This window comes from Telmatherina bonti (assembly GCF_933228915.1).
Source record: "Telmatherina bonti genome assembly, chromosome: 16".
NCBI lineage: Eukaryota > Metazoa > Chordata > Actinopteri > Atheriniformes > Telmatherinidae > Telmatherina > Telmatherina bonti.
The window spans coordinates 35,039,346-35,067,120 of record NC_136614.1 but is presented as its reverse complement, the minus strand read 5'-3'; the positions used below and the strand labels follow the sequence as shown (position 1 = coordinate 35,067,120).

The window sequence follows — 27,775 nt, the reverse complement described above, 5'->3', positions numbered from 1 at the left end:
GCATGGAAACATCACATCTGCATGGAAACATCACATCTGCATGGAAACATCACATCTGCGTGAAAACGTCACGTCTGCATTGAAATGTCACGTCTGCATGGAAACGTCACGTCTGCCTGGAAACATCACGTCTGCCTGGAAACGTCACGTCTGCATGGAAACGTAACATTTGCATGGAAACGTCACATCTGCATGGAAACGTCACATCTGCATGGAAACATCACATCTGCCTGGAAACATCACATCTGCATGGAAACATCACATCTGCATGGAAACATCACATCTGCATGGAAACATCACATCTGCGTGAAAACGTCACGTCTGCATTGAAATGTCACGTCTGCATGGAAACGTCACGTCTGCCTGGAAACATCACGTCTGCCTGGAAACGTCACGTCTGCATGGAAACGTCACATCTGCATGGAAACGTCACATCTGCATGGAAACGTCACATCTGCATGGAAACATCACATCTGCATGGAAACATCACATCTGCGTGAAAACGGCACGTCTGCATTGAAATGTCACGTCTGCATGGAAATGTCACGTCTGCCTGGAAACATCACGTCTGCCTGGAAACGTCACGTCTGCCTGGAAACGTCACGTCTGCCTGGAAACATCACATCTGCATGGAAACATCACATCTGCATGGAAACATCACATCTGCATGGAAACATCACATCTGCGTGAAAACGTCACGTCTGCATTGAAATGTCACGTCTGCATGGAAACGTCACGTCTGCCTGGAAACATCACGTCTGCCTGGAAACGTCACGTCTGCATGGAAACGTCACATCTGCATGGAAACGTCACATCTGCATGGAAACGTCACATCTGCATGGAAACATCACATCTGCGTGAAAACGTCACGTCTGCATTGAAATGTCACGTCTGCATGGAAATGTCACGTCTGCATGGAAACGTCACGTCTGCCTGGAAACGTCACGTCTGCCTGGAAACATCACGTCTGCCTGGAAACGTCACGTCTGCATGGAAACGTCACATCTGCATGGAAACATCACATCTGCCTGGAAACGTCACGTCTGCATGGAAACATCACATCTGCCTGGAAACGTCACGTCTGCATGGAAACGTCACATCTGCCTGGAAACGTCACGTCTGCATGGAAACGTCACATCTGCCTGGAAACGTCACGTCTGCATGGAAACGTCACATCTGCGTGGAAACATCACATCTGCATGGAAACATCACATCTGCATGGAAACATCACATCTGCATGGAAACGTCACGTCTGCATGGAAACATCACATCTGCATGGAAACATCACATCTGCATGGAAACATCACATCTGCGTGAAAACGTCACGTCTGCATTGAAATGTCACGTCTGCATGGAAACGTCACGTCTGCCTGGAAACATCACGTCTGCCTGGAAACGTCACGTCTGCATGGAAACGTCACATCTGCATGGAAACGTCACATCTGCATGGAAACGTCACATCTGCATGGAAACATCACATCTGCATGGAAACATCACATCTGCGTGAAAACGTCACGTCTGCATTGAAATGTCACGTCTGCCTGGAAACGTCACGTCTGCCTGGAAACATCACGTCTGCCTGGAAACGTCACGTCTGCATGGAAACATCACATCTGCATGGAAACGTCACATCTGCATGGAAACATCACATCTGCCTGGAAACGTCACGTCTGCCTGGAAACGTCACGTCTGCCTGGAAACATCACGTCTGCCTGGAAACGTCACGTCTGCATGGAAACGTCACATCTGCATGGAAACATCACATCTGCCTGGAAACGTCACGTCTGCATGGAAACATCACATCTGCCTGGAAACGTCACGTCTGCATGGAAACGTCACATCTGCCTGGAAACGTCACGTCTGCATGGAAACGTCACATCTGCGTGGAAACATCACATCTGCATGGAAACATCACATCTGCCTGGAAACGTCACGTCTGCCTGGAAACGTCACGTCTGCGTGGAAACATCACATCTGCATGGAAACATCACATCTGCATGGAAACATCACATCTGCGTGAAAACGTCACGTCTGCATTGAAATGTCACGTCTGCATGGAAACGTCACGTCTGCCTGGAAACATCACGTCTGCCTGGAAACGTCACGTCTGCATGGAAACGTCACATCTGCATGGAAACGTCACATCTGCATGGAAACGTCACATCTGCATGGAAACATCACATCTGCATGGAAACATCACATCTGCGTGAAAACGTCACGTCTGCATTGAAATGTCACGTCTGCCTGGAAACGTCACGTCTGCCTGGAAACATCACGTCTGCCTGGAAACGTCACGTCTGCATGGAAACATCACATCTGCATGGAAACGTCACATCTGCATGGAAACATCACATCTGCCTGGAAACGTCACGTCTGCATGGAAACATCACATCTGCCTGGAAACGTCACGTCTGCGTGAAAACATCACGTCTGCATGGAAACGTCACGTTTGCATGGAAACATCACGTCTGCATGGAAACATCACGTCTGCATGGAAACCTCACGTTTCCATGGAAACCTCACGTCTGCATGGGAACATCACGTCTGCGTGAAAACGTCACGTTTGCATGGAAACATCACGTCTGCATGGAAACATCACGTCTGCATGGAAACATCACGTCTGCATGAAAACCTCACGTTTCCATGGAAACGTCACGTCTGCATGGAAACTGAGTTGAGATTCTCCATACAGTTTTATGTAGAGAAACTGACGTAAAATAGCAGGAAATGATCTGTTGTTTTAGGGGAAGTGTGTTTTAGTGTGTTAGTATGTTGCTGAAGTTCAAACTGAGCATCACAATGAACAAGAAAATAGATTCAAGTTACTCTGAATGTGACATGTTGTTGGTCTGAGAATATACTGGGATTTCCACCCACAACCATCTCCAGGGTTTACAGAGAAGGTCTGAAGAAGAGAAAATATCCAGTGAGCAGCAGTTGTCTGGACCAGAATGTCTGGAGATGTCAGAGGAGACTGGTCAGACTGGTTGGAGATGATGGAGAAACAACAGGAAGTCCAGTAAGCACTGGTTCCAACCAGAACATCATGTCTGAAGACACAACACGTCCAACCTGGAAGCAGATGGTCTCCAGCAGCAGAAGACCACAGCGGGTTCCCTCCTGTCAGTAAGAACAGGAAACTGAGGCTACAATTCACACAGACTCACCAGAACTGGACAATAGAAGTTGGAGAAACGTTGCTGGTCTGATGAGTCTCCAGTTCAGCTCCACATTCACATGGTAGGATCAGAATCTGCTGGAAACATCATGACATCATGGATCCATCCTGCCGTCAGAATCAACGCTTCAGGCTGCAGCTGGTGGAATGGTGGGGGGAGGTTTTCTGGTCCCACATTGGTCCCCTTAGTACCAACATGACCTGGTTTAACCTCCACAGCCTACCTGAGTCCTGCTGCTGACCATGTCCATCCCTTTCTGAGCACAGTGTAGCATCTTCTGATGGAAACTTCCAGCAGGATGATGCTCCATGTCACAAAGCTCACATCATCTCCACCATGACGATGAGTTCACTGTCCTCCAACGGCTCCACAGTCACCAGATCTACATCCAGCAGAGCAGCTTTGGGATGTGGTGGAACAGGAGATTCTCATAGTGATGAGGTGGAACGGGAGATTCTCATGGTGATGAGGTGGAACGGGAGATTCTCATGGTGATGAGGTGGAACGGGAGATTCTCATGGTGATGAGGTGGAACGGGAGATTCTCATGGTGATGAGGTGGAACGGGAGATTCTCATGGTGATGAGGTGGAACGGGAGATTCTCATCATGATGAAGTGGAACGGGAGATTCTCATAGTGATGAGGTGGAACGGGAGATTCTCATCATGATGAGGTGGAACGGGAGATTCTCATAGTGATGAGGTGGAACGGGAGATTCTCATGGTGATGAGGTGGAACGGGAGATTCTCATAGTGATGAGGTGGAACGGAAGATTCTCATCATGATGAGGTGGAACGGGAGATTCTCGGTGATGAGGTGGAACGGGAGATTCTCATGGTGATGAGGTGGAACGGGAGATTCTCATGGTGATGAGGTGGAACGGGAGATTCTCATGGTGATGAGGTGGAACGGGAGATTCTCATAGTGATGAGGTGGAACGGGAGATTCTCATGGTGATGAGGTGGAACGGGAGATTCTCATGGTGATGAGGTGGAACGGGAGATTCTCATCATGATGAGGTGGAACGGGAGATTCTCATAGTGATGAGGTGGAACGGGAGATTCTCATGGTGATGAGGTGGAACGGGAGATTCTCATAGTGATGAGGTGGAACGGAAGATTCTCATCATGATGAGGTGGAACGGGAGATTCTCGGTGATGAGGTGGAACGGGAGATTCTCATCATGATGAGGTGGAACGGGAGATTCTCGGTGATGAGGTGGAACGGGAGATTCTCATGGTGATGAGGTGGAACGGGAGATTCTCATGGTGATGAGGTGGAACGGGAGATTCTCATGGTGATGAGGTGGAACGGGAGATTCTCATGGTGATGAGGTGGAACGGGAGATTCTCATGGTGATGAGGTGGAACGGGAGATTCTCATGGTGATGAGGTGGAACGGGAGATTCTCATGGTGATGAGGTGGAACGGGAGATTCTCATGGTGATGAGGTGGAACGGGAGATTCTCATGGTGATGAGGTGGAACGGGAGATTCTCATGGTGATGAGGTGGAACGGGAGATTCTCATGGTGATGAGGTGGAACGGGAGATTCTCATCATGGTGAGGTGGAACGGGAGATTCTCATGGTGATGAGGTGGAACGGGAGATTCTCATGGTGATGAGGTGGAACGGGAGATTCTCATGGTGATGAGGTGGAACGGGAGATTCTCATGGTGATGAGGTGGAACGGGAGATTCTCATCATGGTGAGGTGGAACGGGAGATTCTCATGGTGATGAGGTGGAATGGGAGATTCTCATAGTGATGAGGTGGAACGGGAGATTCTCTTGCTCTCAGAATTAAGGCAGTCTGGATACAAATGGGCTCCAGTTGGATAGAGGGTGGACCTGGTAACATGGATGATGTATTTTACTCTAAGGGTAAATATTAGTTGAATGAACATGTAGATCAGGAACATAAAACAGTATTTAGGTTGTGTGCGAAGATATGACAGACCAGCTCTTTATTGTACTGTTCAACTCTGACGGTCAGGGGAAACCAATCACAAAGACGTTTGAAGCAACAGCAGAGTCCTGAATCAAACCCCATCTAGTCCTGCAGAGATGAACAAACAGGACGGCTGACGGTTGCTCCAGCTGCCATATGATCAGATCTCTAAACGTCCTCTCAGGTTTCACGAATAGCTCCTAGGTTTTTCCTCTGGGCCGCTATAAAACTATCTGCCTAGAGAGATTTTTCCTCTTAACTGTGTTTTTGGGATCAGGAGGAAATCCGGTTTGTTCTTCTGGAGAGGTTCAGAAGCCACATCAGTCAGTGAAGATTAGTTGTTTTATTCTGTCTTTATTCTGATAAGACTCGACTGAGTCTGCAAATAAGGAGTTAAGCCTTCAGGGGCGTGTCCAAACTGTTGCTTAATCTATACTCTGCACTTACGAAGTGGGTGGATGGAAATCTCCCCCAATCACCAGCTAGCTTCAGCGGACCACCCCTCTCTCCTCCGACATTAAACAAAACTCTAACATGTTTCATATGGCCCAACGTATCCACCGAACACACAATCATTCCAAGCACGCACGTAATGTGTTTCCTCTTCTTTATGTCCAGACATAAATTTCTCTGCGGTTGCCTTCCTCCAATCATCAGGCAGGAGTTTTGCTTCCTGCTGTTTGAGGCCAGAAAGCACATACGGACCCCAAGTTCTCCCACCGCGCTGGCTCCAGAGGGGCATCTCATTGCAAATGGCTTCCAGCTGCTGCTGGATGGACTGACGCTGTTCACTCCAACACAGGAGGCCCTGGTCAGGGTTCTCATGGTCTCTGAGACCACTGAAAGTCTCCAGTCTGTCAAGGTGTTGGAGCTGAAGCTCAGAACAGCAGCAAGAAGTTCCTCAGGTGCTTCCCTGCAGAGAAGAAGTTGGGCTTCGGCTGCAGGAATCTCCGTTTTATAACATCCATTCAGGCTGCAGCTGCTTCTCCTTCATCTGCTTGTTTCAGCTAAAACATGGTTTCAGGAGGAGCCAGAAGCATGTCAGACGTGGCCGGACTGAAAGCATGCAGCCTGCCACGCAGAAATGCCCGTTTATCATCACATGTTTATTCTGCAGGCCAAGCATCAGCTGTTTCTCTTCATCCTGCAGCAGATTGCTGCTGGAAGAAGTGTCTCTTAGAGAAATCTAAAATGACTCTGGATGGAAAGCTGGATTTGTTTTCTGTGATCCGAACATGGATCCTGTTTGAACTCTGATTGGTTCTGATTAGCATCTGCGTCATGTGCGCTAACAGAAAAGGATCTCAGCTTCAACTTCTGTATTTTTAAACAACACTCTTGCTCTGTGGGTGATAACGGTGGTCATCATCACATCCCACCTCGCCTTGCCCATACATACGAGTAGAGGAGTTCTGCAGCTCATATTCATTTGATTTCCTTCAGAAAGAGAAAAGAAAATCAACCAATAATCATACTTTATTTATGTTTCACTTTTCTTAATATTTTGTAACTCAAAGTAATTAACAGGGATAAAACCAGGAAAAGAGTGTGTTTGTGTCTTGCATCAGGAAATACTAGACGACATAACAGAAATAAAACAGACCAAGATGAGAGAATAAATAATAATAATAATAATAATAATAATAATAATAATAATAAATTAAAAAAAAATAATATTAATAATCAGTTGAACCAGTTGAGGTGGCTCGGGCATCTGGTCAGGATGCCTCCTGGACCTCCCTGGTGAGGTGTTCCAGGCACGTCCCTCTGGGAGGAGACCCCGGGGAAGACCCAGGACACGCTGGAGGGATTATATCTCTCGGCTGGCCTGGGAACGCCTCGGGATCCCCCCGCAGAGTTGGCAAATGTGTCTGGGGAGAGGGAAGTCTGGGCTTCCCTGCTTAGGCTGCTGCCCCCGCGACCCGACCCCGGATAAGCGGCAGAAGATGGATGGATAATAATAATAGTAATAATAATAATAATTAATAATAACAAACAAAAATATATAGAATGCTTCTGTAAAGTTGAATGAAAATACAACTAAAATAATAAAATAGTAGCTAAAATCGATTAAAAAGCTCAGTTCAGTAATATCTTTTTCTCTGTTTATTTAGAGACCAGGTCAGTCTGTGTCTTATCTAATGAAATCAGCATGAGGATGTCCTCCACAGTCACTGTATTCCTGGCCTTCCCAGCCTCCTAGTCCGGTTGTTTAGATGGAGGATCTGGTGCAGGGATGGATCAACTCAGCATGCTGTTCCTTTCTGATCCTGAATCATATGTGTGATGGTTATGAGTCTGTTTGACGTATGTTGGACATCATCAGCATCAGTTTCAGCTCAGTGAGAACAAACCCAGCAGCTCTGGATGCTCACGCTTCGTTACTCTTCGTTCACCATCAACTTGGTAAATAAACTTGGCTTACTTTGTTTAACTTTGTAGGAAATTTCTTTCTGATTAAAACCCTGTAACTATCTGTTGTCATGGAAACCACAGATTAGAAGCTGATATAATGTGGAATAGTACTTAGGTCCTTCAGAATGGTTTAGACTTAACTTTACCCCACGTTAGCGGACTTGATTCTCCTCCACTCACCGTCGTACATGCCCAGCTTCCTCTGGGCAGATCTCACACACCTGAACAGATTGTCCCGTCAGTTTCATATGAATATTTATTGTTTATATATATTATTTTGTTTTCCTCACAAGCAACCTGTTGTCAGGGAACTGAGATACGTTCTGCACAGATGACAGTTTGGAAGCAGCGATGCTAACATGTAGCTTAGCAATACAACGGAGAGAAACTCGGCTAAAATCACCGACATCCAAACCAAACGCAGCTCAAACCCCAAACAGGACGCATCAGAACATCGCGGTCAACTTCAGAGCTCATTCCTCCTACGACCACTTCACTCCATCCTTGCACCACATTACTTTTATTGGGAAAAGTGGAAAGTAGAACCTTGATCAGAAACACATGTAGGTTTCCTTTCTGATGTTCTGATGGGTTGTTTGGTTCATAGTCTTCCTTCCCAAGCAGAAAATAATGTTCTGCTTATTTCTCAATAAGAAATTTGTGGAAAAATTAGTCAGTTATCAGCAAAACAAAATGACAGATGTTTTCCCGTGTAAGCAGCAGGAAGAGGATTCCCCCTGAAGGAGTGGACTCTGGGTCTGGATGTCCCTGCAGGAAAGTCAGCTCTAAATGAAAGAAGTTATTAAAGGAAACTCTTTCATTAACACCACAGCTACAGGACAGTCAGCGAGATAACAAGCAAGGCTGAGGTTGATTAGGTGATAAATCTGCTTGTTTTTTCCTCCTGACTCTGTCCATCCCAGCTGGGACTCCAAGAGCATCCCAACTCTGTCACGGCTGGTGGAGGTGAGGTGTGGACCCAAATGCAGAGAAGCAGACGGAGATACTGAGTCAAGGCTGGTTTATTTCTTGAGCCGCAGGAACATAGGACACTTGGCACACAGGGGAGTGACTAACACAATGAATCCACAACATAGAACTGAAACCGAGGGTATAAATACACTGAACACAACAAGACACAGGTGAAACAAATGAACTAAATGAACCCAGGTGAACTAAAGCAACAGGAACAGAAACTAAACAAGACATAAAGGAGCTAAACAGGAAAAACTACAAAATAAAACAGGAAAAGTAAACCATGACAAACTCATCGGGTTCCCAGAATGAGCTGCTGGGACTCCGTTTGTCCGACCAAGTGGGGAGAATGGTTTGCAGTCGAGGGTTCCTGCCACGAGCTGCTTCCACTCACGCTGCTTAATGACTAACCAACAAGCTGCGTTAACGTAATCCATCTGCGTAAAATGAAGTGAAACCAGCGATCCTTTCACATGTCTGTAAAGCTAACGTGGAGTCAGCATGCAGAAGTAGAGAAAGGTGGAGAACAGCAGCCATTTTGGGCTGAAGCCATGAAGAAACAGCCAAAAGTCAGGTGGAGGCAACACGAATGAAAACCTGATGGCTGAATTTCATTAAAACATAATGCACATTTATATAATGACCTGCTGAACTGCATCCAGTTCGTTATCCTTCATGTGTGTTGATGAAAGGCGATGAACCAGCAGCAGAAGAAGAGCGGGACTTCTCCTCCTCTGTGGCTTCGGAGACGCTTTTTTCAGGCTGAACAGGAAAATCATCCGAGGGGTTTCTCTGATGTAGGTTCGGTCTTGGAGGGGTGAGCGGGGTCACAGCAGCTTCTTGGAAAGCCTTTAACTAAGCAGACAGACTACTTAAGGCAGCTGTCGGTGTCCCGCCTGCAGCCAGCGATGGATGTCACCGAGGATGAGACTCCTGATATTGCATTTTGAATTTGTCTGAATGCGTAAATGCCAGCCGGCCACAGCAGCAATTTCCTGTTGTCTTTCAGGCGATCTTTGCTCCTCTTCTTCTCTATTTATTACATTATGCAGCTTAAAGCAGGCTATCCCAATAAATATGAGCCCAAGCAGAAAGAAATGCTTTGAATTGCGGGTATTTTCCGACCGTCTGTGATGCCTAGTTGAACTCTGAAGAGGCTTTGACAGTTTATTGGCTCACTAGGGGAACTGGAGCAGCAGCATGAGAACTATAGACACACTAAACTCACAGTTTTAAAGATTATTTTATGCAGTGATTTCTCTGCTTTATGAGTTGCTGCATTTGCTTCATGACAGCAGTTTGCACTGCGGTTCCCTCGTCACACAGAACTTCATCTCATCCGCTTCATGAAACCCTGCAGGGAAACATGAGCATCAACAGAGTTCGTCCTTACAGCTGGAATAAGTTTGAAAGGAAATTATTTATGTGATCATTTCCACTCGTAGTTACATAGAATTACCGACGTTAAAGGAAATGTTCGTGTTTTCATCGTTGTTATTTTAGTTTTCATTTGAAAAACGTGTAAAAGTTATGAGGACTGTGACGATATGCTTTAGTCCCGATTCAATTCAATTTCGATTTTTTGTTTTTTTGGTGCTGATTTGATTTAGATTGCGATTCTCACTTTTCTTCGATTTTGCTGATTTTTGGAGATTAAAAACAAACTAAACATATAAAACTTTTTTTTGCTCGTCTTTTTTTTTTTAAATTTCAAACAGGAAAAAACAGCACAGAAGCCAGACCATCATTCTGCTGCTACAATGCCCAAGAAGACAAGTAAAAATATCAATAAAAATTACAAAAAATTTATAATGATTATTTTTATTCATTTGAAAAATAACAAAAAAATCAATTTTAAAATTGTGAAGGAAAAAATCCAGATTTTTGATTTTTCAATTAGAGTTTCCTGCCCCTAAAAGTTTCAAACAAAAATGTCTCTCAGTCTGCACATTGTGATGCGATGGTCGATATGATTTACTGAGACTGATTACAATTCAGAAAAGTAAAGCTGGCCTTCGTCTCCTCCTCATCACCCCTCACTGAACTGCAGCTTCTGTCACCTAACTAAATAACTCCATGAGTCCTGATAAGAAAACTGGTCCTTTTACTTAATCACATGTTTTAAATTGAATTTTTTCACCTGTCCAGTCCAGCATCCCAGCAAACAACAGGATGTTCTGGTTGCTGCGGAGTCTCGCAGATTTCTGGGTTTCTCATCAATAATGTTTATGATTTATCTTCCATCAATTCCACAAAGCAGAGATCTATCACTGGTCGGAAAGTAACTAAACTGGTCATATTCTGGTATTTTAGTTTAGGAAAATTCACCTCAAACATTTACAGGAGTTTGTCGTCTGAGCAGCGTAGCAGAGAGTATTGTGTCCTTGCAGCTGCAGACAGTCTGAAACAGATGTGTGACGGTGTTTTCTGGGTTTTAGAAGCCCCGTCCCAGGAGAGGGTGGTCCGCTGACAGCGTGGGCTTACGCAGGGATCCAGGGACTGAAACAGCCCTGAAACCTGAGCGGTCCTCTCTCATTACTCACGTGGAGCGCAGACAACAGGAACCCTCCATCTGCTTTTCTCATTCCCACAAGTTTCGTCTGACCCACTCAGAGCTGAGAAAAAAAACTTTTCCTGCTCTAGGATCTTAAATCACATGCACTCTGGAGGTGTTTCAGCCTCCCTGCTGGAGATTTCCAGCCAGCCATTCCTGTGAAATCATCCTGCTTCCTCATCGTCTTCACCAAAACGCTGCTTTTTCTAATTTTCTGCATGTGACTGTACGTCATAAAACTCTGTCAGCAGCTCTGCTTCAAAACCATTGAGCTGCGATGCCTTCGAAATGTCCCAGGAATCTTTGCTGACTCAGATCTGCTGCAGCATGACTCGGCAGGATTTCAGATTTCAGCTGACTGCTGGGTCAGCAGAGTCCAGAGCGGGCAGATGCTTCCTGTCTGCTCTCGTATCACGCTTCTGCTTCAACTGAAACAACTTCCACGGTCATTTTGGTTAACCTGAAAAATAATTAGGCAAGCTGTTTGCTCTGAGGCTGCAGGGCGGCATGGTGGTGGTCAGCTCTGTGTCCTCGCTAAAGGAAGGTTGATGGTTCTAATCTCAGCATTAAAATGTAATCTGGACACCAAGACGATGAATTCAAACTTTGTATTTTAGAGTAAAATTATTGCAAAACCACAACTCTGAAACTGTCCTGGTCAAAGTCTTACAAGGGCTCCATGTTGGGCCCCTGTTATTCAACATCTACATGTGGAGTTCCCCAAGGCTCCATGTTGGGCCTCTGTTATTCAACATCTACATGTGGAGTTCCCCAAGGCTCCATGTTGGGCCTCTGTTATTCAACATCTACATGTGGAGTTCCCCAAGGCTCCATGTTGGGCCTCTGTTATTCAACATCTACATGTGGAGTTCCCCAAGGCTCCGTGTTGGGCCTCTGTTATTCATCATCTACATGTGGAGTTCCCCAAGGCTCCGTGTTGGGCCTCTGTTATTCAACATCTACATGTGGAGTTCCCCAAGGCTCCATGTTGGGCCTCTGTTATTCAACATCTACATGTGGAGTTCCCCAAGGCTCCGTGTTGGGCCTCTGTTATTCATCATCTACATGTGGAGTTCCCCAAGGCTCCATGTTGGGCCTCTGTTATTCATCATCTACATGTGGAGTTCCCCAAGGCTCCATGTTGGGCCCCTGTTATTCAGCATCTACCTCCCACCAGCTCCGATAAGGGTTTCTACTGCAGCCTACCTGCTACTTCACTGTAGCTGTTACTCTACTGTAGTCTTTCCATTATTCTACTGTACCTGCTACTCTACTGTAGCCCTACCATTACTCTACTGTACCTGCTACTCTGCTGTAGCCTTTCCATTATTCTACTGTACCTGCTACTCTACTGTACCTGCTACTCTGCTGTACCTGCTACTCTACTGTAGCCCTACCGTTACTCTACTGTACCTGCTACTCTGCTTTAGCCTTTCCATTATTCTACTGTACCTGTTACTATATTGTACCTGCTACTCTACTGTACCTGCTACTCTACTGTAGCCTTTCCATTACTCTATTGTACCTGTTACTCTACTGTAGCCTTTCCATTACTCTATTGTACCTGTTACTCTACTGTCCTCCTCCTCCCTGTCCTGCCAGCTGGTGAATAATGCCATTACCTGCTGAGCATTTAAATTTACTCAGAAACTGAACAAACTAGAAATGTATCAGAAGGTTTTAAAGCTTTCTTCGCAGAGGTAACATTTAATAAAACAGTCAGTGGGCTTCCTGCTTGTTACCCTTTCATTACCATCCAGATGAACCATTAAAGGGGTGCTATTCTGGTTTTTAGAGTTTTCTGAGCTTTCTACAGTGTTACTGTGTTGAATCCTCATCAGACATGTGAACGGCACTGTTTTTTATCACCTAAACGCATGTTTGAGTTTGAGTTCCAGCACGCTCTCCGTTTGGTTTCCATGGTAACGAAAAATGTCGTTTTAGAGTTTTTTTCTACTTGGAAATCCTTGTGACGTCCCGGGGGATAAGGTTCGGTGATTGGTTACCTTCTACTGGTTAACAAGGGCATGTACAAATACATCAGGCGGGTGGAAAACGTGGGATAAAGTTATTTCCAACGATGGCTGGTGAGTTTTCCAAAGAGAGACATCCTGCTGCATTCGTTGCTGTGGGTTGCTGTTTTCCACTTCGTTTTCAGGCTCTGATTCAGGTTCCAACATGTAGGGCTGGATGCTATGTGTTGACATTGTAGTTTGTTTTTTTATTGAGTTCATATCAGCCTAATCCTTCTGTTGTTGAGATGTTACAATGACGGCAAAAGCAGGTGCAGTGCGCGCTCCCGATGTAGTGCAGTGGCGGGAGGCGGGGCTTAATGCGGAAGAGTCTCAATCCACTCGTTTTGCCCGCAGGCTGATCTGACAGCCTACGGAGAGGGTCGGTCTGAAGTAAATAAAGCCATTTGTGACAATAACTCCATCAATCCCAGCCCTTCTGGTCTCAGAAATAAAAATAAATTAGCCTGAAATGCACAGAATAGTTCCACTTTAAGCAATGACTGGTGATGGAACCAGACACATCTGTAACACTTGGGCTGAGTTCTTCTATCTTTGACCACACTGTAGTTTGTATGAAGACTTCTGCTTCTCTCCAGGTTCTCCTGGTGCATGTGAGTTCTCCATATTTAAACTAGTTATCCTGGTCAGAGTCGGGGCTGTAAATACCAACTAGTTATCCTGGTCAGAGTCGGGCTGTAAATACAAACTAGTTATCCTGGACAGAGTCGGGGCTGTAAATACCAACTAGTTATCCTGGTCAGAGTCGAAGCTGTAAATACCAACTAGTTATCCTGGTCAGAGTCGAAGCTGTAAATGCCAACTAGTTATCCTGGTCAGAGTCGGGACTGTAAATACCAACTAGTTATCCTGGTCAGAGTCGAAGCTGTAAATACCAACTAGTCATCCTGGTCAGAGTCGGGCTGTAAATACCAACTAGTTATCCTGGTCAGAGTCGAAGCTGTAAATACCAACTAGTTATCCTGGTCAGAGTCGGGACTGTAAATACCAACTAGTTATCCTGGTCAGAGTCGAAGCTGTAAATACCAACTAGTCATCCTGGTCAGAGTCGGGCTGTAAATACCAACTAGTTATCCTGGTCAGAGTCGAAGCTGTAAATACCAACTAGTTATCCTGGTCAGAGTTGGGGCTGTAAATACCAACTAGTTATCCTGGTCAGAGTCGGGGCTGTAAATACCAACTAGTTATCCTGGTCAGAGTCGGGGCTGTAAATACCAACTAGTTATCCTGGTCAGAGTCGAAGCTGTAAATACCAACTAGTTATCCTGGTCAGAGTCGGGGCTGTAAATACCAACTAGTTATCCCGGTCAGAGTCGGGACTGTAAATACCAACTAGTTATCCCGGTCAGAGTCGGGACTGTAAATACCAACTAGTTATCCCGGTCAGAGTCGGGGCTGTAAATACCAACTAGTTATCCCGGTCAGAGTCGGGGCTGTAAATACCAACTAGTTATCCCGGTCAGAGTCGAAGCTGTAAATACCAACTAGTTATCCCGGTCAGAGTCGGGGCTGTAAATACCAACTAGTTATCCCGGTCAGAGTCGGGGCTGTAAATACCAACTAGTTATCCCGGTCAGAGTCTGGGCTGTAAATACCAACTAGTTATCCCGGTCAGAGTCGAAGCTGTAAATACCAACTAGTTATCCTGGTCAGAGTCGGGGCTGTAAATACCAACTAGTTATCCCGGTCAGAGTCTGGGCTGTAAATACCAACTAGTTATCCCGGTCAGAGTCGGGGCTGTAAATACCAACTAGTTATCCCGGTCAGAGTCGGGGCTGTAAATACCAACTAGTTATCCCGGTCAGAGTCAGGGCTGTAAATACCAACTAGTTATCCCGGTCAGAGTCGGGACTGTAAATACCAACTAGTTATCCCGGTCAGAGTCGGGACTGTAAATACCAACTAGTTATCCCGGTCAGAGTCGGGGCTGTAAATACCAACTAGTTATCCCGGTCAGAGTCGGGGCTGTAAATACCAACTAGTTATCCCGGTCAGAGTCGGGGCTGTAAATACCAACTAGTTATCCCGGTCAGAGTCGGGGCTGTAAATACCAACTAGTTATCCCGGTCAGAGTCGGGGCTGTAAATCACAGGTTTGATCAGAAAATATTGATTCCGTGGATTCAGTATTTGCAGTCTATCTTATTTCTTGGGTGGGTTGTTTATTGGTGAATTATGAGTTGGTGGGTCAGAAATGTCATGTTAGTGTTTATAAAATGTAAATCTGTTTTATCCTATCCTTTGTAATAAAGGATTGGGTGAATGTGTGTGTGTGTGTGTGTGTGTGTGTGTGTGTGTGTGTGTGTGGACAGAAGAACAGCAGTCTTGCTGCAGCACCGCTGTAACTTTAGTATAGTGGAAGTGGGACGATGATGTCCAGCTCGTCTCATTCCTTCTTCTCTGCTTGTGTCTCCTGCAGCGTGGGTGGGCTCCCTCTCCATGGGCATGATCTTCTTCTGCTCCCCCATCGTCAGCGTCTTCACCGACAAATTGGGCTGCAGGGTGACCGCTGTGGGCGGGGCTGCTGTGGGTTTGGTGGGCCTGCTGGCCAGTTCCTTCGTCAGGTAAGGAAAACAATAAGCCACCAGCCTGGTGTCTCCCCGTCCGTCCGTCTGTCTGGTATTATTGCTTCAGCCTCTAACAGAACAACTCCGCCTTTGGGAATGTCGCAGCTTCCGCTTGTTTTGCTTCCTACGTTCTGTGTCGGGAATGATCACCTAGAATCTGTCCGACTTGTGAGGAAATGAAGCCGGGGTTTGCAGCTCTGTGTTCCCATGTTATCATGTTAAATAAATACCGGAACAGCTGTTTATCTGCTGCTTGTTGGACAGACTTACAGAAACCTGGGCAGGCTGACAGGTCATGTGACTCCACCAAACTCTGAGAAGCAGCTTTCTGAACATTTTTGAAGATTTAATGATAAAGTCCTGTTTTGGTTTTCTGTTTGAGTCGAGATTAAAATGGAACATCACCTGTTCTTCCTCGCCCTCCAGGTCTCTGGGCCTCATGTACTTCACCTACGGCATCGTGTTTGCCTGCGGCTGCTCCTTCGCCTACCAGCCCAGCCTGGTCATCCTCGGCCACTACTTCAAAAAGCGTCTGGGTCTGGTGAACGGCATCGTGACGGCTGGCAGCAGCTTCTTCACCATCACGCTGCCCTTTGTTCTGTCAGGCCTCCTGGAGAACATAGGCCTCCAGAACACCATGCGGGTCCTCTGCATCCTCATGTTCGTGCTGATGGTGGCCGGCTTCTCCTACAAACCCCTGCTGCCTGCTAAACCACCAAACCTTCAAACTGGAAAATCACGGATCAATCAGGTCTTCAATGTCAACATCTGGAGGTCTGTGGGATACCGCATCTGGGCCTTCGGCATTCCTGCAGCCCTCTACGGCTACTTCGTACCCTACGTTCACCTGGTGAGTCTCATACATCCAGTTGTTGGTGGATATGTCGACATATATCATCTGTACGATAGAAAATGTCCATCGTTTCATACAAGGCTCTATCGTTTACGCCACGATAAGCTGCTTTACTCCAGTATTTTACATCAAGACACACTTTACATAAACCAACATGTAGGAAGACGGCAGCAGACGTGTTTCAGAGGATAATTCACTAAAAGATGAGCAGCCGACCAAAACTGATGAGCTTGTTCCTAAAAGAGGGAAATTTCTGTCTGGATGCGGTTTGGATGTAAAAAGACTCACGTGCAACCAACAACAGACTAGCTCACCGTCCCAACAACGGACTCCGAAACAACTAACTCATTTTATCACCTGAACAGGAATCAAGATAAAGAATACAGAATAAAGAATAGAGTCAACCAGCAAAAGCAGCAAAAGCAGCGTCAAGTGGAGGAGAAAGCTCAGAATAAACTCCAAACGCTGCAGCAGGTATTTACCTGTGGAACGTCATACGGCCATAGTTCCCCCGGATGGAAGGAGATCACCGCTGCTGTTGCCTAGCAACATCTGACACATAACTGATGACTGACTCAACATTACACAGTTTATACGGTTATGTATGTCGTTATGGGGATATAAGATGAGATATATCGGGATGTGAGGTTTTGGTCGTATCGCTCAGCTCTAATCCCAGTTGAGACAACTCATGCAGGTTTTCTTTTAGGAGATGAAATTGACATGTTCTGCTGTTTTCCAGGTGAATTTACTCTGCACAGTAAAACATGTTGATTCTGACACGTCTGTCGTAATCTCACAGCTTTCTGTAGAAACCTGGATTTTTCATTCAGCCCTTGTAGCTCTCAAGATGTCCTTCACTTTTCAGGGATATAAAAGTCAGAGCAGTTTCATGAGCGAGTTTTTCACCGTCATGTGACCTGGACATTTCTGTTTTCTTCAGTGCTCCGGAATTATTGTTTGTTCCAACTTGAACCACCGACTCATTTTTCTTTCCCAACGTCCTCCAACTGGACTCCTTTCATTTGTAAAAGCAGCCATCACCTGCCAGACCAGCCTGTCACAGACCAACAAGGGTCCGGTTCCTGACTGATTGTCGGACATGGACGCTCCGGAAGCCTCCGGTTTCTGCTGAGAACTTTTCTCCTGGTTACGGAAGAGGCTTTCAGAACGCACTGGATCGTTTCGTCATCACAAATGGCCGATCAGTTTTTGGCCACTTCCCACATTTTTCATGTAACCTTTATTTCGCTCTCATGTGAAATGGTTTGAGTTCAAAATCTGTCCGATACAGTCAGCCTGCTTTCACATGGGAGAAAATCCCCGTCCTTCCAGAAAAGCCTTTTCCAGACTCGATCTTTGTGCAACGTTGTGTTGTGTGACTGCTGAAACACCAGAAGCAAGTTGACAAAGTTCAGCAGGTTAGATAGGATTTCTATTTTGAACGTTTCTTTCTAACTATCCATCATTTTCTCAACCGCTGAGTCCAAATCGTGGTGGCAGCTGGAGTGGATCACAGGACGTCTTTCTGAGAAACGGACCAATAATTGTATTTTTTAAATCAGCACAAAACACAGGGAGGGCTTGCCATGTGAGAAGCATGTGGATGTTTCATGTGCTAGAAATCCCAAGCCTGACGTTGTTTAGCTTCTAATCTGGTTGGAAAACGATGTGACAGAATGTTTCATCGCAGCTCTAAACCTCAACATCGTTACAACACACTCATTAGTTTCCTTTGCACGAGTAACTGCCTCATTTACAGAACGATAGTGTCCGTTCACACCTGAGTGTTTGGCTGCCCTTTGGCCGTGAAGGTAGAAAAGACAAATGGCTGGACTCTGGAACTTCTAGAGTGAAAACCATTAAATTCCCAGTTTGCCAGTTGCCGTCTGTACCCCGGTTCCCTGATATTTGGAGAGATTTGGGATTTTTTAAGAATAAATCCCATGTTGTTGTAGTTTACATGTTCAGTCTTTGGTTTTGTTGCCGTCTGACCTCTAACATTTAGGGTTGAAAGATGTTTACCGGCTCGTGTCACATGCAGACATTTGAAGCGCTGCCACATGGAGAAGACAGATTCAACCCAGACCCAGCTCTGTAAACTGCTGCTGGATTCCCTGAACTGGTTTTATTTCTCCTGTAAGACGAGATGCAGTGACTGTGGAGCAAACGCAGTGGAGGCGGGACGTGTTGGACCGACTCAGGGGGAGACTGTTTGTTTGGACATGGTGACTATGTTACTGGAAGCAGGAATCCCAGCTGGAGTTTCCACAACACTTCTCCAGTGTCTGCTACTCAGACTGGGACGCCACAGCGGCCTCGTAACGCTCGCAGTCCAAACACTTTGTTCATGTCAAGCTGAAGAACACACACTGATGTCCAGCCCACGCCTGGAGACGCTGCATGGAAAGAAGAGGGACGAAAACACTTCAGCAAAAGAGGAAGGGGAGTTGTGTGTGTGTGTGTGTGTTTTCTTGAAAAGAAAGCCTCACCCAAGCTGCAGGAGCAGCCTTCCTCTCCCCAACAGCTTACATTTGATGTCTGAATGGTGAAAGTCCACTCTGGGACACTCTGCTGCTGGTCCGCGAGAAGACATTGGCCTTCAGATATGGTTGTGTTTACTCTGATAAGGAAAATCAGGCGTGGTTCTGCATCTCCAGCAACATGTGAAAGAGTATCAGAAAGTTGGATCTTATCGCCACAGATCTTCCTTCCTGCACATGCAGCCAAACCAGAGGCTCACCTGCAGGGCTGAGGTGTGATGGCTCCGTGCTCAACGACCGTTAAACACCCTGAGCAGAGAGGGGCTCCGAAAGGGAAAATTCCCTAACCACACACACACACACGCACACACACACTAACCACAGCATTTGGAAGTGTGTTGCACTGAAAGCTGCATCCTGCCAGTGATTTCACAACAACCTACGTTTTCACTCAGGTTTTCCTCTGAACTAAAAGTATTTATTAGTATAAATGTTTATTATTTAATCTCAGTTTATTTATAAAGCAAAACTAGCATGTCATCTCACACAGAATAATCCATGTCAGCTGTAGACATTTAATCCCAGATCATGGAAAAGAACTAAGACGTTATCTGTATTTTAAGAAAAACCAGTTTGCATTGTTTTATCAACGTAAATAACATCCTTTAACAGAATAAATATTTTGATTAAATCATTTATCATCATCTGTAATTAAAGAAAAAAAAACTGCTGTTGGGATTAATAAAGGATGCAAATTAAATAATGACAAACTTGATCTGGATTAATCTGTTGTAAAGAAAACTGTCTCCAAAAAGGATCTTTTCATGTCATCCTGATAAAGTTCAGGAAAGAATTTAACCAAGACAGGAAGTTTCTGAAACACAGGGTTCTATATTTCCGCCCAAATGCCAAGAATTAAACCATGAAGACTGAAAAATCAGATAACAGGATTGATATTTTCATCTGACATTTCGGATTTTGACAGTTTAGTCAAAAGCATCAGCAATCAGTCCTGATGAAAGATGCGTTCAGAGACCGCTGGGAAAGACCATTTTCAGCCCAAGACCATGAAACCGGTCCAGGTATAAGTACAGTCCTGGTCCAGGTACAGTCCTGCTCCAGGTACAGTCCTGGTCCAGGTACAGTCCTGCTCCAGGTACAGTCCTGGTCCAGGTACAGTCCTGGTCCAGGTACAGTCCTGCTCCAGGTACAGTCCTGGTCCAGGTACAGTCCTGGTCCAGGTACGGTCCTGCTCCAGGTACAGTCCTGCTCCAGGTACAGTCCTGGTCCAGGTACAGTCCTGCTCCAGGTACAGTCCTGCTCCAGGTACGGTCCTGCTCCAGGTACAGTCCTGGTCCAGGTACGGTCCTGGTCAAGGTATATTGGTACAGTCCTGCTCCAGGTACAGTCCTGCTCCAGGTACAGTCCTGGTCCAGGTACGGTCCTGCTCCAGGTACAGTCCTGGTCCAGGTACGGTCCTGCTCCAGGTACGGTCCTGCTCCAGGTACAGTCCTGCTCCAGGTACAGTCCTGGTCCAGGTATATTGGTACAGTCCTGCTCCAGGTACAGTCCTGCTCCAGGTACAGTCCTGGTCCAGGTACAGTCCTGGTCCAGGTACAGTCCTGCTCCAGGTACAGTCCTGGTCCAGGTACAGTCCTGGTCCAGGTACGGTCCTGCTCCAGGTACAGTCCTGCTCCAGGTACAGTCCTGGTCCAGGTACAGTCCTGCTCCAGGTACAGTCCTGGTCCAGGTACAGTCCTGCTCCAGGTACAGTCCTGCTCCAGGTACAGTCCTGGTCCAGGTATAGTCCTGCTCCAGGTACAGTCCTGGTCCAGGTACAGTCCTGCTCCAGGTACGGTCCTGCTCCAGGTACAGTCCTGCTCCAGGTACGGTCCTGGTCCAGGTACGGTCCTGCTCCAGGTACAGTCCTGCTCCAGGTACAGTCCTGGTCCAGGTACAGTCCTGCTCCAGGTACAGTCCTGCTCCAGGTACAGTCCTGCTCCAGGTACAGTCCTGCTCCAGGTACAGTCCTGCTCCAGGTACAGTCCTGGTCCAGGTATAGTCCTGGTCCAGGTACAGTCCTGGTCCAGGTACAGTCCTGGTCCAGGTACAGTCCTGGTCCAGGTACAGTCCTGCTCCAGGTACAGTCCTGGTCCAGGTATAGTCCTGGTCCAGGTACAGTCCTGGTCCAGGTATAGTCCTGGTCCAGGTACAGTCCTGGTCCAGGTACAGTCCTGGTCCAGGTACAGTCCTGCTCCAGGTACAGTCCTGGTCCAGGTACAGTCCTGCTCCAGGTACAGTCCTGCTCCAGGTACAGTCCTGGTCCAGGTACAGTCCTGCTCCAGGTACAGTCCTGCTCCAGGTACAGTCCTGGTCCAGGTACAGTCCTGCTCCAGGTACAGTCCTGCTCCAGGTACAGTCCTGGTCCAGGTACAGTCCTGGTCCAGGTACAGTCCTGCTCCAGGTATAGTCCTGCTCCAGGTACAGTCCTGGTCCAGTTATGGTCCTGGTCAAGGTATATTGGTACAGTCCTGGTCCAGGTACAGTCCTGCTCCAGGTACAGTCCTGGTCCAGGTATAGTCCTGGTCCAGGTACAGTCCTGGTCCAGGTACAGTCCTGGTCCAGGTACAGTCCTGCTCCAGGTATAGTCCTGCTCCAGGTACGGTCCTGCTCCAGGTACGGTCCTGGTCCAGGTACGGTCCTGCTCCAGGTACAGTCCTGCTCCAGTTATGGTCCTGGTCAAGGTATATTGGTACAGTCCTGGTCCAGGTACAGTCCTGCTCCAGGTACAGTCCTGCTCCAGGTACGGTCCTGCTCCAGGTACAGTCCTGGTCCAGGTACGGTCCTGGTCAAGGTATATTGGTACAGTCCTGCTCCAGGTACAGTCCTGCTCCAGGTACAGTCCTGGTCCAGGTACGGTCCTGCTCCAGGTACAGTCCTGGTCCAGGTATATTGGTACAGTCCTGGTCCAGGTACAGTCCTGCTCCAGGTACAGTCCTGCTCCAGGTACGGTCCTGCTCCAGGTACAGTCCTGGTCCAGGTACGGTCCTGGTCAAGGTATATTGGTACAGTCCTGCTCCAGGTACAGTCCTGCTCCAGGTACAGTCCTGGTCCAGGTATATTGGTACAGTCCTGCTCCAGGTACGGTCCTGCTCCAGGTACGGTCCTGCTCCAGGTACAGTCCTGCTCCAGGTACAGTCCTGCTCCAGGTACAGTCCTGGTCCAGGTATATTGGTACAGTCCTGCTCCAGGTACGGTCCTGCTCCAGGTACGGTCCTGCTCCAGGTACAGTCCTGCTCCAGGTACAGTCCTGCTCCAGGTACAGTCCTGGTCAAGGTATATTGGTACAGTCCTGCTCCAGGTACAGTCCTGCTCCAGGTACAGTCCTGGTCCAGGTACGGTCCTGCTCCAGGTACAGTCCTGGTCCAGGTACGGTCCTGCTCCAGGTACGGTCCTGCTCCAGGTACAGTCCTGCTCCAGGTACAGTCCTGGTCCAGGTATATTGGTACAGTCCTGCTCCAGGTACGGTCCTGCTCCAGGTACGGTCCTGCTCCAGGTACAGTCCTGCTCCAGGTACAGTCCTGGTCCAGGTATAGTCCTGGTCCAGGTACGGTCCTGCTCCAGGTACAGTCCTGCTCCAGGTACAGTCCTGCTCCAGGTACAGTCCTGCTCCAGGTACAGTCCTGGTCCAGGTACGGTCCTGCTCCAGGTACAGTCCTGGTCCAGGTACAGTCCTGCTCCAGGTACGGTCCTGCTCCAGGTACAGTCCTGGTCCAGGTACAGTCCTGCTCCAGGTACAGTCCTGCTCCAGGTACGGTCCTGCTCCAGGTACAGTCCTGCTCCAGGTACAGTCCTGCTCCAGGTACAGTCTTGCTCCAGGTATGGTCCTGCTCCAGGTACAGTCCTGGTCCAGGTACAGTCCTGGTCCAGGTACAGTCCTGCTCCAGGTACAGTCCTGCTCCAGGTACAGTCCTGCTCCAGGTACGGTCCTGCTCCAGGTACAGTCCTGCTCCAGGTACAGTCCTGCTCCAGGTACAGTCCTGGTCCAGGTACAGTCCTGCTCCAGGTACGGTCCTGCTCCAGGTACAGTCCTGCTCCAGGTACAGTCCTGCTCCAGGTACAGTCTTGCTCCAGGTATGGTCCTGCTCCAGGTACAGTCCTGGTCCAGGTACAGTCCTGGTCCAGGTACAGTCCTGGTCCAGGTATGGTCCTGCTCCAGGTACGGTCCTGCTCCAGGTACAGTCCTGCTCCAGGTACAGTCCTGGTCCAGGTATGGTCCTGGTCCAGGTACAGTCCTGGTCCAGGTACAGTCCTGCTCCAGGTACAGTCCTGGTCCAGGTACAGTCCTGGTCCAGGTATAGTCCTGGTCCAGGTACAGTCCTGCTCCAGGTACAGTCCTGCTCCAGGTACAGTCCTGCTCCAGGTACAGTCCTGCTCCAGGTACGGTCCTGCTCCAGGTATAGTCCTGGTCCAGGTACAGTCCTGGTCCAGGTATGGTCCTGCTCCAGGTATAGTCCTGGTCCAGGTACAGTCCTGCTCCAGGTACGGTCCTGCTCCAGGTACAGTCCTGGTCCAGGTACAGTCTTGCTCCAGGTACAGTCCTGGTCCAGGTATGGTCCTGGTCCAGGTACAGTCCTGGTCCAGGTATGGTCCTGGTCCAGGTACAGTCCTGGTCCAGGTACAGTCCTGGTCCAGGTATGGTCCTGCTCCAGGTACAGTCCTGGTCCAGGTATGGTCCTGCTCCAGGTACAGTCCTGCTCCAGGTACAGTCCTGCTCCAGGTACAGTCCTGGTCCAGGTACAGTCCTGCTCCAGGTACAGTCCTGGTCCAGGTACAGTCCTGGTCCAGGTACAGTCCTGCTCCAGGTACAGTCCTGGTCCAGGTACAGTCCTGGTCCAGGTACAGTCCTGGTCCAGGTATTGTACGGTCCTTGTCCTTGTGTGGACAGGATCTGGTATTTTAACAGTAAAAATCCAGCAGAAATTGAACCATCGGGCAGGAAGATGCAGTGATGAAAGAGGAAGTTAAAGCTGCTGCTGTAGAGACCAGGAAGTGCTGCAGGAACATGGGGAACATCTGGCCTCTGGGGAATCTCCTCTCCGGGGATCAGAACAGTGTGGGCATCATGAGTTACTCTGCTGATGTATGGACGGTTGCAGCGCTGCTTCAGGGAGACGGGGACCCCCTCTGAGCAGGATGCTGCTGACTACAGAGCATGTTGTTGTACATTGATGAAGATTAGAAGTCATCCAGAGGTCGATGCGGACGGATGCTGGACTTGGACGGGGGGGAGGAGGGGCTGCAGACACACAGGCCCTTTGAGCTGCTGCAGTCTGCCTGGAGGTGGAAATAGCTGGACGGACTCTACACAGCAGGCCTCTTTCAGTCTTTCAGGCTCCAGGTCTCAGCTTGGGGAGGGGGTGGATGGAGGGGGGGTACATAGCAGATAATCTGTGAAACAAACATCTGGGCTGCTTTTCTGATGGTCTGAGGGGGAGAACAGCGATCACGAGCAGCAACAATGACAGAAACATGAAGAAGAGAGAAATGTGGAGGGCTGGGATGATGTCCTGCACATGACCTGCAGGTGGGACGTCATTTCTTCTGAATGATGAAGCTTGTACCTCATCCTCATTCAGACGTGCACGGCTTTCCGTGTCAGCTGAGCGACTGATCTGGACCTGATCACACAACAGCAGCTGGATCATATGGAGGACGAACAACACGCCTGCAGGCCAGTCCAGCAGCAGCACCCTCCTCTTCCTCAGCCATGTAACCCAGCAGAATGTGGTTCTTCATCATGTTGTAGCAAACTGCATGCTCCAGGACTCAGTCATGCACATTCTCAGCAGCTGCAGAGCTTCCAAACGGGAAAATAATTTCTCCTTTCAGAAGCAAAGCGATCAGAGTAGCTGGTCATCTTCACACTCATCCTGATCACTGCTGATCTTCTGGTTGACACTTCCACGTATGAGATTTATGCTACTTCTGCTCTCTTCTCAGATGAAACATGTGGAGGAGCGTTTTGGCCCAGAAACCAATAAGGAGGTTCTGCTCATGTGCATCGGCATCACGTCTGGAGTCGGCAGACTCATCTTTGGCAGGGTTGCAGATTACGTGAAAGGAGTCAACAAAGTGTTCCTGCAGGTGAGTTTGGCCTGGAATGAGCAGGACTTCCATCTGAAAGCAGAGCTTCTGAGCAGTGAGACGCTCTGAGACAGCATCAGAATCATCATGGGACTGTTGGGTAACATGGAGATGCTAAGATTCAAGGCTGCTGTTGGTTTGAAGTGTTTTTATAATGACTGAAGGTCTTAAATGAGTGGAGTTTGCATGTTCTCCCCATAATCGTTGGTTTTCTCCGGGTACTCCGGCCTCCTCCCACCTTCCGAAGACATGCGTGTTAGCTTAGCTGTCCCTGAGTATGTGTGAATGTTTGTTAGTCTTTGTGTGATGGATGGCGGCCTGTCCAGCGTGCCTCTCGCCTGCCTCTTGCTGGGATGAACTCCATCTTCCCTGAACTGGACCAGTCGGTTTGGAAAATGACTTTTTATAGTTTCTATTTTTCCAGTTTCTCAGTTTCTAGTTATTTAGGTGACAGTTGTAAACATATCTGTATTCAAGGGTGTCAAACTCCAGGCCTCGAGGGCCGGTATCCTGCAGGTTTTTGTTGTTTCCCTCGACCAACGCAGCTGATTCAAATCAAATGGATCCAGCGACTTCTTGTCAACTTATTAATGAATTTTGGTCAGGTGTGTTGGAGCATGGAGACAACAAAAACCTGCAGGATACTGGTCCTCGAGGACCAGAGTTTGACACCTGTGCTGTAAATGATGGGAGGGAGGTGGTCCACTCCTGCGGGAGGGAGGTGGTCCACCGCTGCGGGAGGGAGGTGGTCCACCGCTGCGGGAGGGAGGTGGTCCACCGCTGCGGGAGGGAGGTGGTCCACTCCTGCGGGAGGGAGGTGGTCCACCGCTGCGGGAGGGAGGTGGTCCTTCGTGGAATGATGTGTCTGGGACTTTGAACAGCTCCATCGGTGTCGGACCTTCGAGCATCCATGCTCTCCTCCCCAGTTAATGAGCTGATACATCCCCCCTCCAGGTATCTTCCTTCTTCGTCATCGGCGTCATGTCCATGATGATCCCCCTGTGCAATATCTTCGGCGGGCTGATCGCTGTGTGCCTGTTGATGGGTCTGTTTGACGGCTGCTTCATCTGCATCATGGCCCCCATCGCCTTTGAGCTGGTCGGGGCCAACGACGTGTCCCAGGCCATCGGCTTCCTGCTGGGCCTCATGTCGGTCCCCATGGTCGTCGGTCCTCCGATTGCAGGTAACCTGAGAGTCAGGACACTCCTGATTATCTATCAATAATTTGCATTTTATGTTGTAAAGATGTCAGATATCAGAGCAGAAGGAGCCTTTCATTGATATTCTTCAGTCTTTTGCACCACCTGGTGTTCATATTTCAGCTGGCTGGTCCTAAAAAAGTGTTTAGTTTGGGAAGAATCAGACTGTAATCCAGATTAAATAATCTGCCAGAGCAGGAAGATAATCCCACCAGATGAGATTTCCTGAGATAAGAAAACATTTCTAGGCTTTCCAACGTAAAACACCTCCAGACTTTCCTGTCAGAGCTTCTCAGTGTCTCGCTGAGAAAAGAAAACAAGAGAAACTAAAGATTTAGTCTGAAATCAGTCAGACCAGATGAGATTTATGAAGCTTGTTTCTCTCCACGCTGCTCTTCATACTGGATCCTTTACAGTTACGTTTGTCCTGTAGGGTCATCCAGCTGTATGTTGTAACGGTGTCTCATTTAGTGTCGTTGGGACTCCTGACTTCTGGGCCACATGGAGCCAGAAGTAGGCCGAACCAGGCCAAACCAGGCCGAACCAGGCTGCTGGCTGGGTGTACGTGCAGCTTTATGCGGGATTCAGATGTAAATGGAATAAAAAGCAGATGCTGAACATGTCTGAGCTGCATGAAACCTCTGAAGCTGCTTATCCAGGATTGGCTTGGCGTTTCGGGGAACTCCATCTCTTGTCAGCATCCTGGAAGCTGATGGTCCAGAGAGGTGTTTTTCAGCTCCTCACATTCAGACGTTGCTGTGTTTTCTGTCCTGTCTGCAGGTTACCTCAGAGACAAACTGGGTAGCTACGATGTGGCCTTCTACCTGGCGGGTGTCCCCCCCATCGTCGGAGGCTTGCTGCTGTGTCTCATCCCCTGGGTGGAGGCCAGGCGCAGGAGGAGAGAAAAGGAGGAGACCAAGGGACAGGACGCTGTGGAGAAGATGATCGAGCACGACAGGCCTCAGGAAGAGACTAAAAACAAAATGGGGGATTCTGTCCTCTAACCAATGAGAACGGGCCTCAGAAGGACTAAATCCAAAGCAATGAAACATATCAAACTCATTTTGTTGAAGTGAAACATGAATGTGATCCTGAGGAACTATGCAGAAAATTGAACAAACCAGAATGTTTGTTGTACCTCCATGAAGCTGCTGCCTGGAGCTGCGGCATCCTCTGGCGTCCTCTGGCATTCCCCGGTGTCTTCCGGTATCCCCCCGACATCCCCCAACATCTTCCGACATCCTCCGAGATCCCCCGACATCCCCGGACATCTTCCGACATCCCCCGACATCCTCCGACATCCCCCGACATCCTCCGACATCCCCCGACATCCCCTGACATCCCCCGACATCCCCCGACATCCTCCGACATCCCTCGACATCCCCCGACATCCCCCGACATCCTCCGTTATCCACTGACACCCC

At 48.1% G+C, this 27,775-nt stretch overlaps 1 protein-coding gene across 1 annotated transcript in view; it reads left to right on the top strand.

Moving 5' to 3' along the window:
• Positions 1-27,371, top strand: part of slc16a10 (solute carrier family 16 member 10) — a 37,171-nt gene extending 9,800 nt beyond the window's left edge. The window contains exons 2-6 of the mRNA XM_079254994.1: positions 15,522-15,666; positions 16,096-16,519; positions 25,009-25,152; positions 26,107-26,335; positions 27,132-27,371. Coding sequence (XP_079111120.1) covers positions 15,522-15,666; positions 16,096-16,519; positions 25,009-25,152; positions 26,107-26,335; positions 27,132-27,355 — 1,166 coding nt within the window. The 3' untranslated portion in view covers positions 27,356-27,371. The remainder of the gene's footprint in view (positions 1-15,521; positions 15,667-16,095; positions 16,520-25,008; positions 25,153-26,106; positions 26,336-27,131) is intronic.
• The last annotated feature ends 404 nt before the right edge of the window (positions 27,372-27,775 follow it).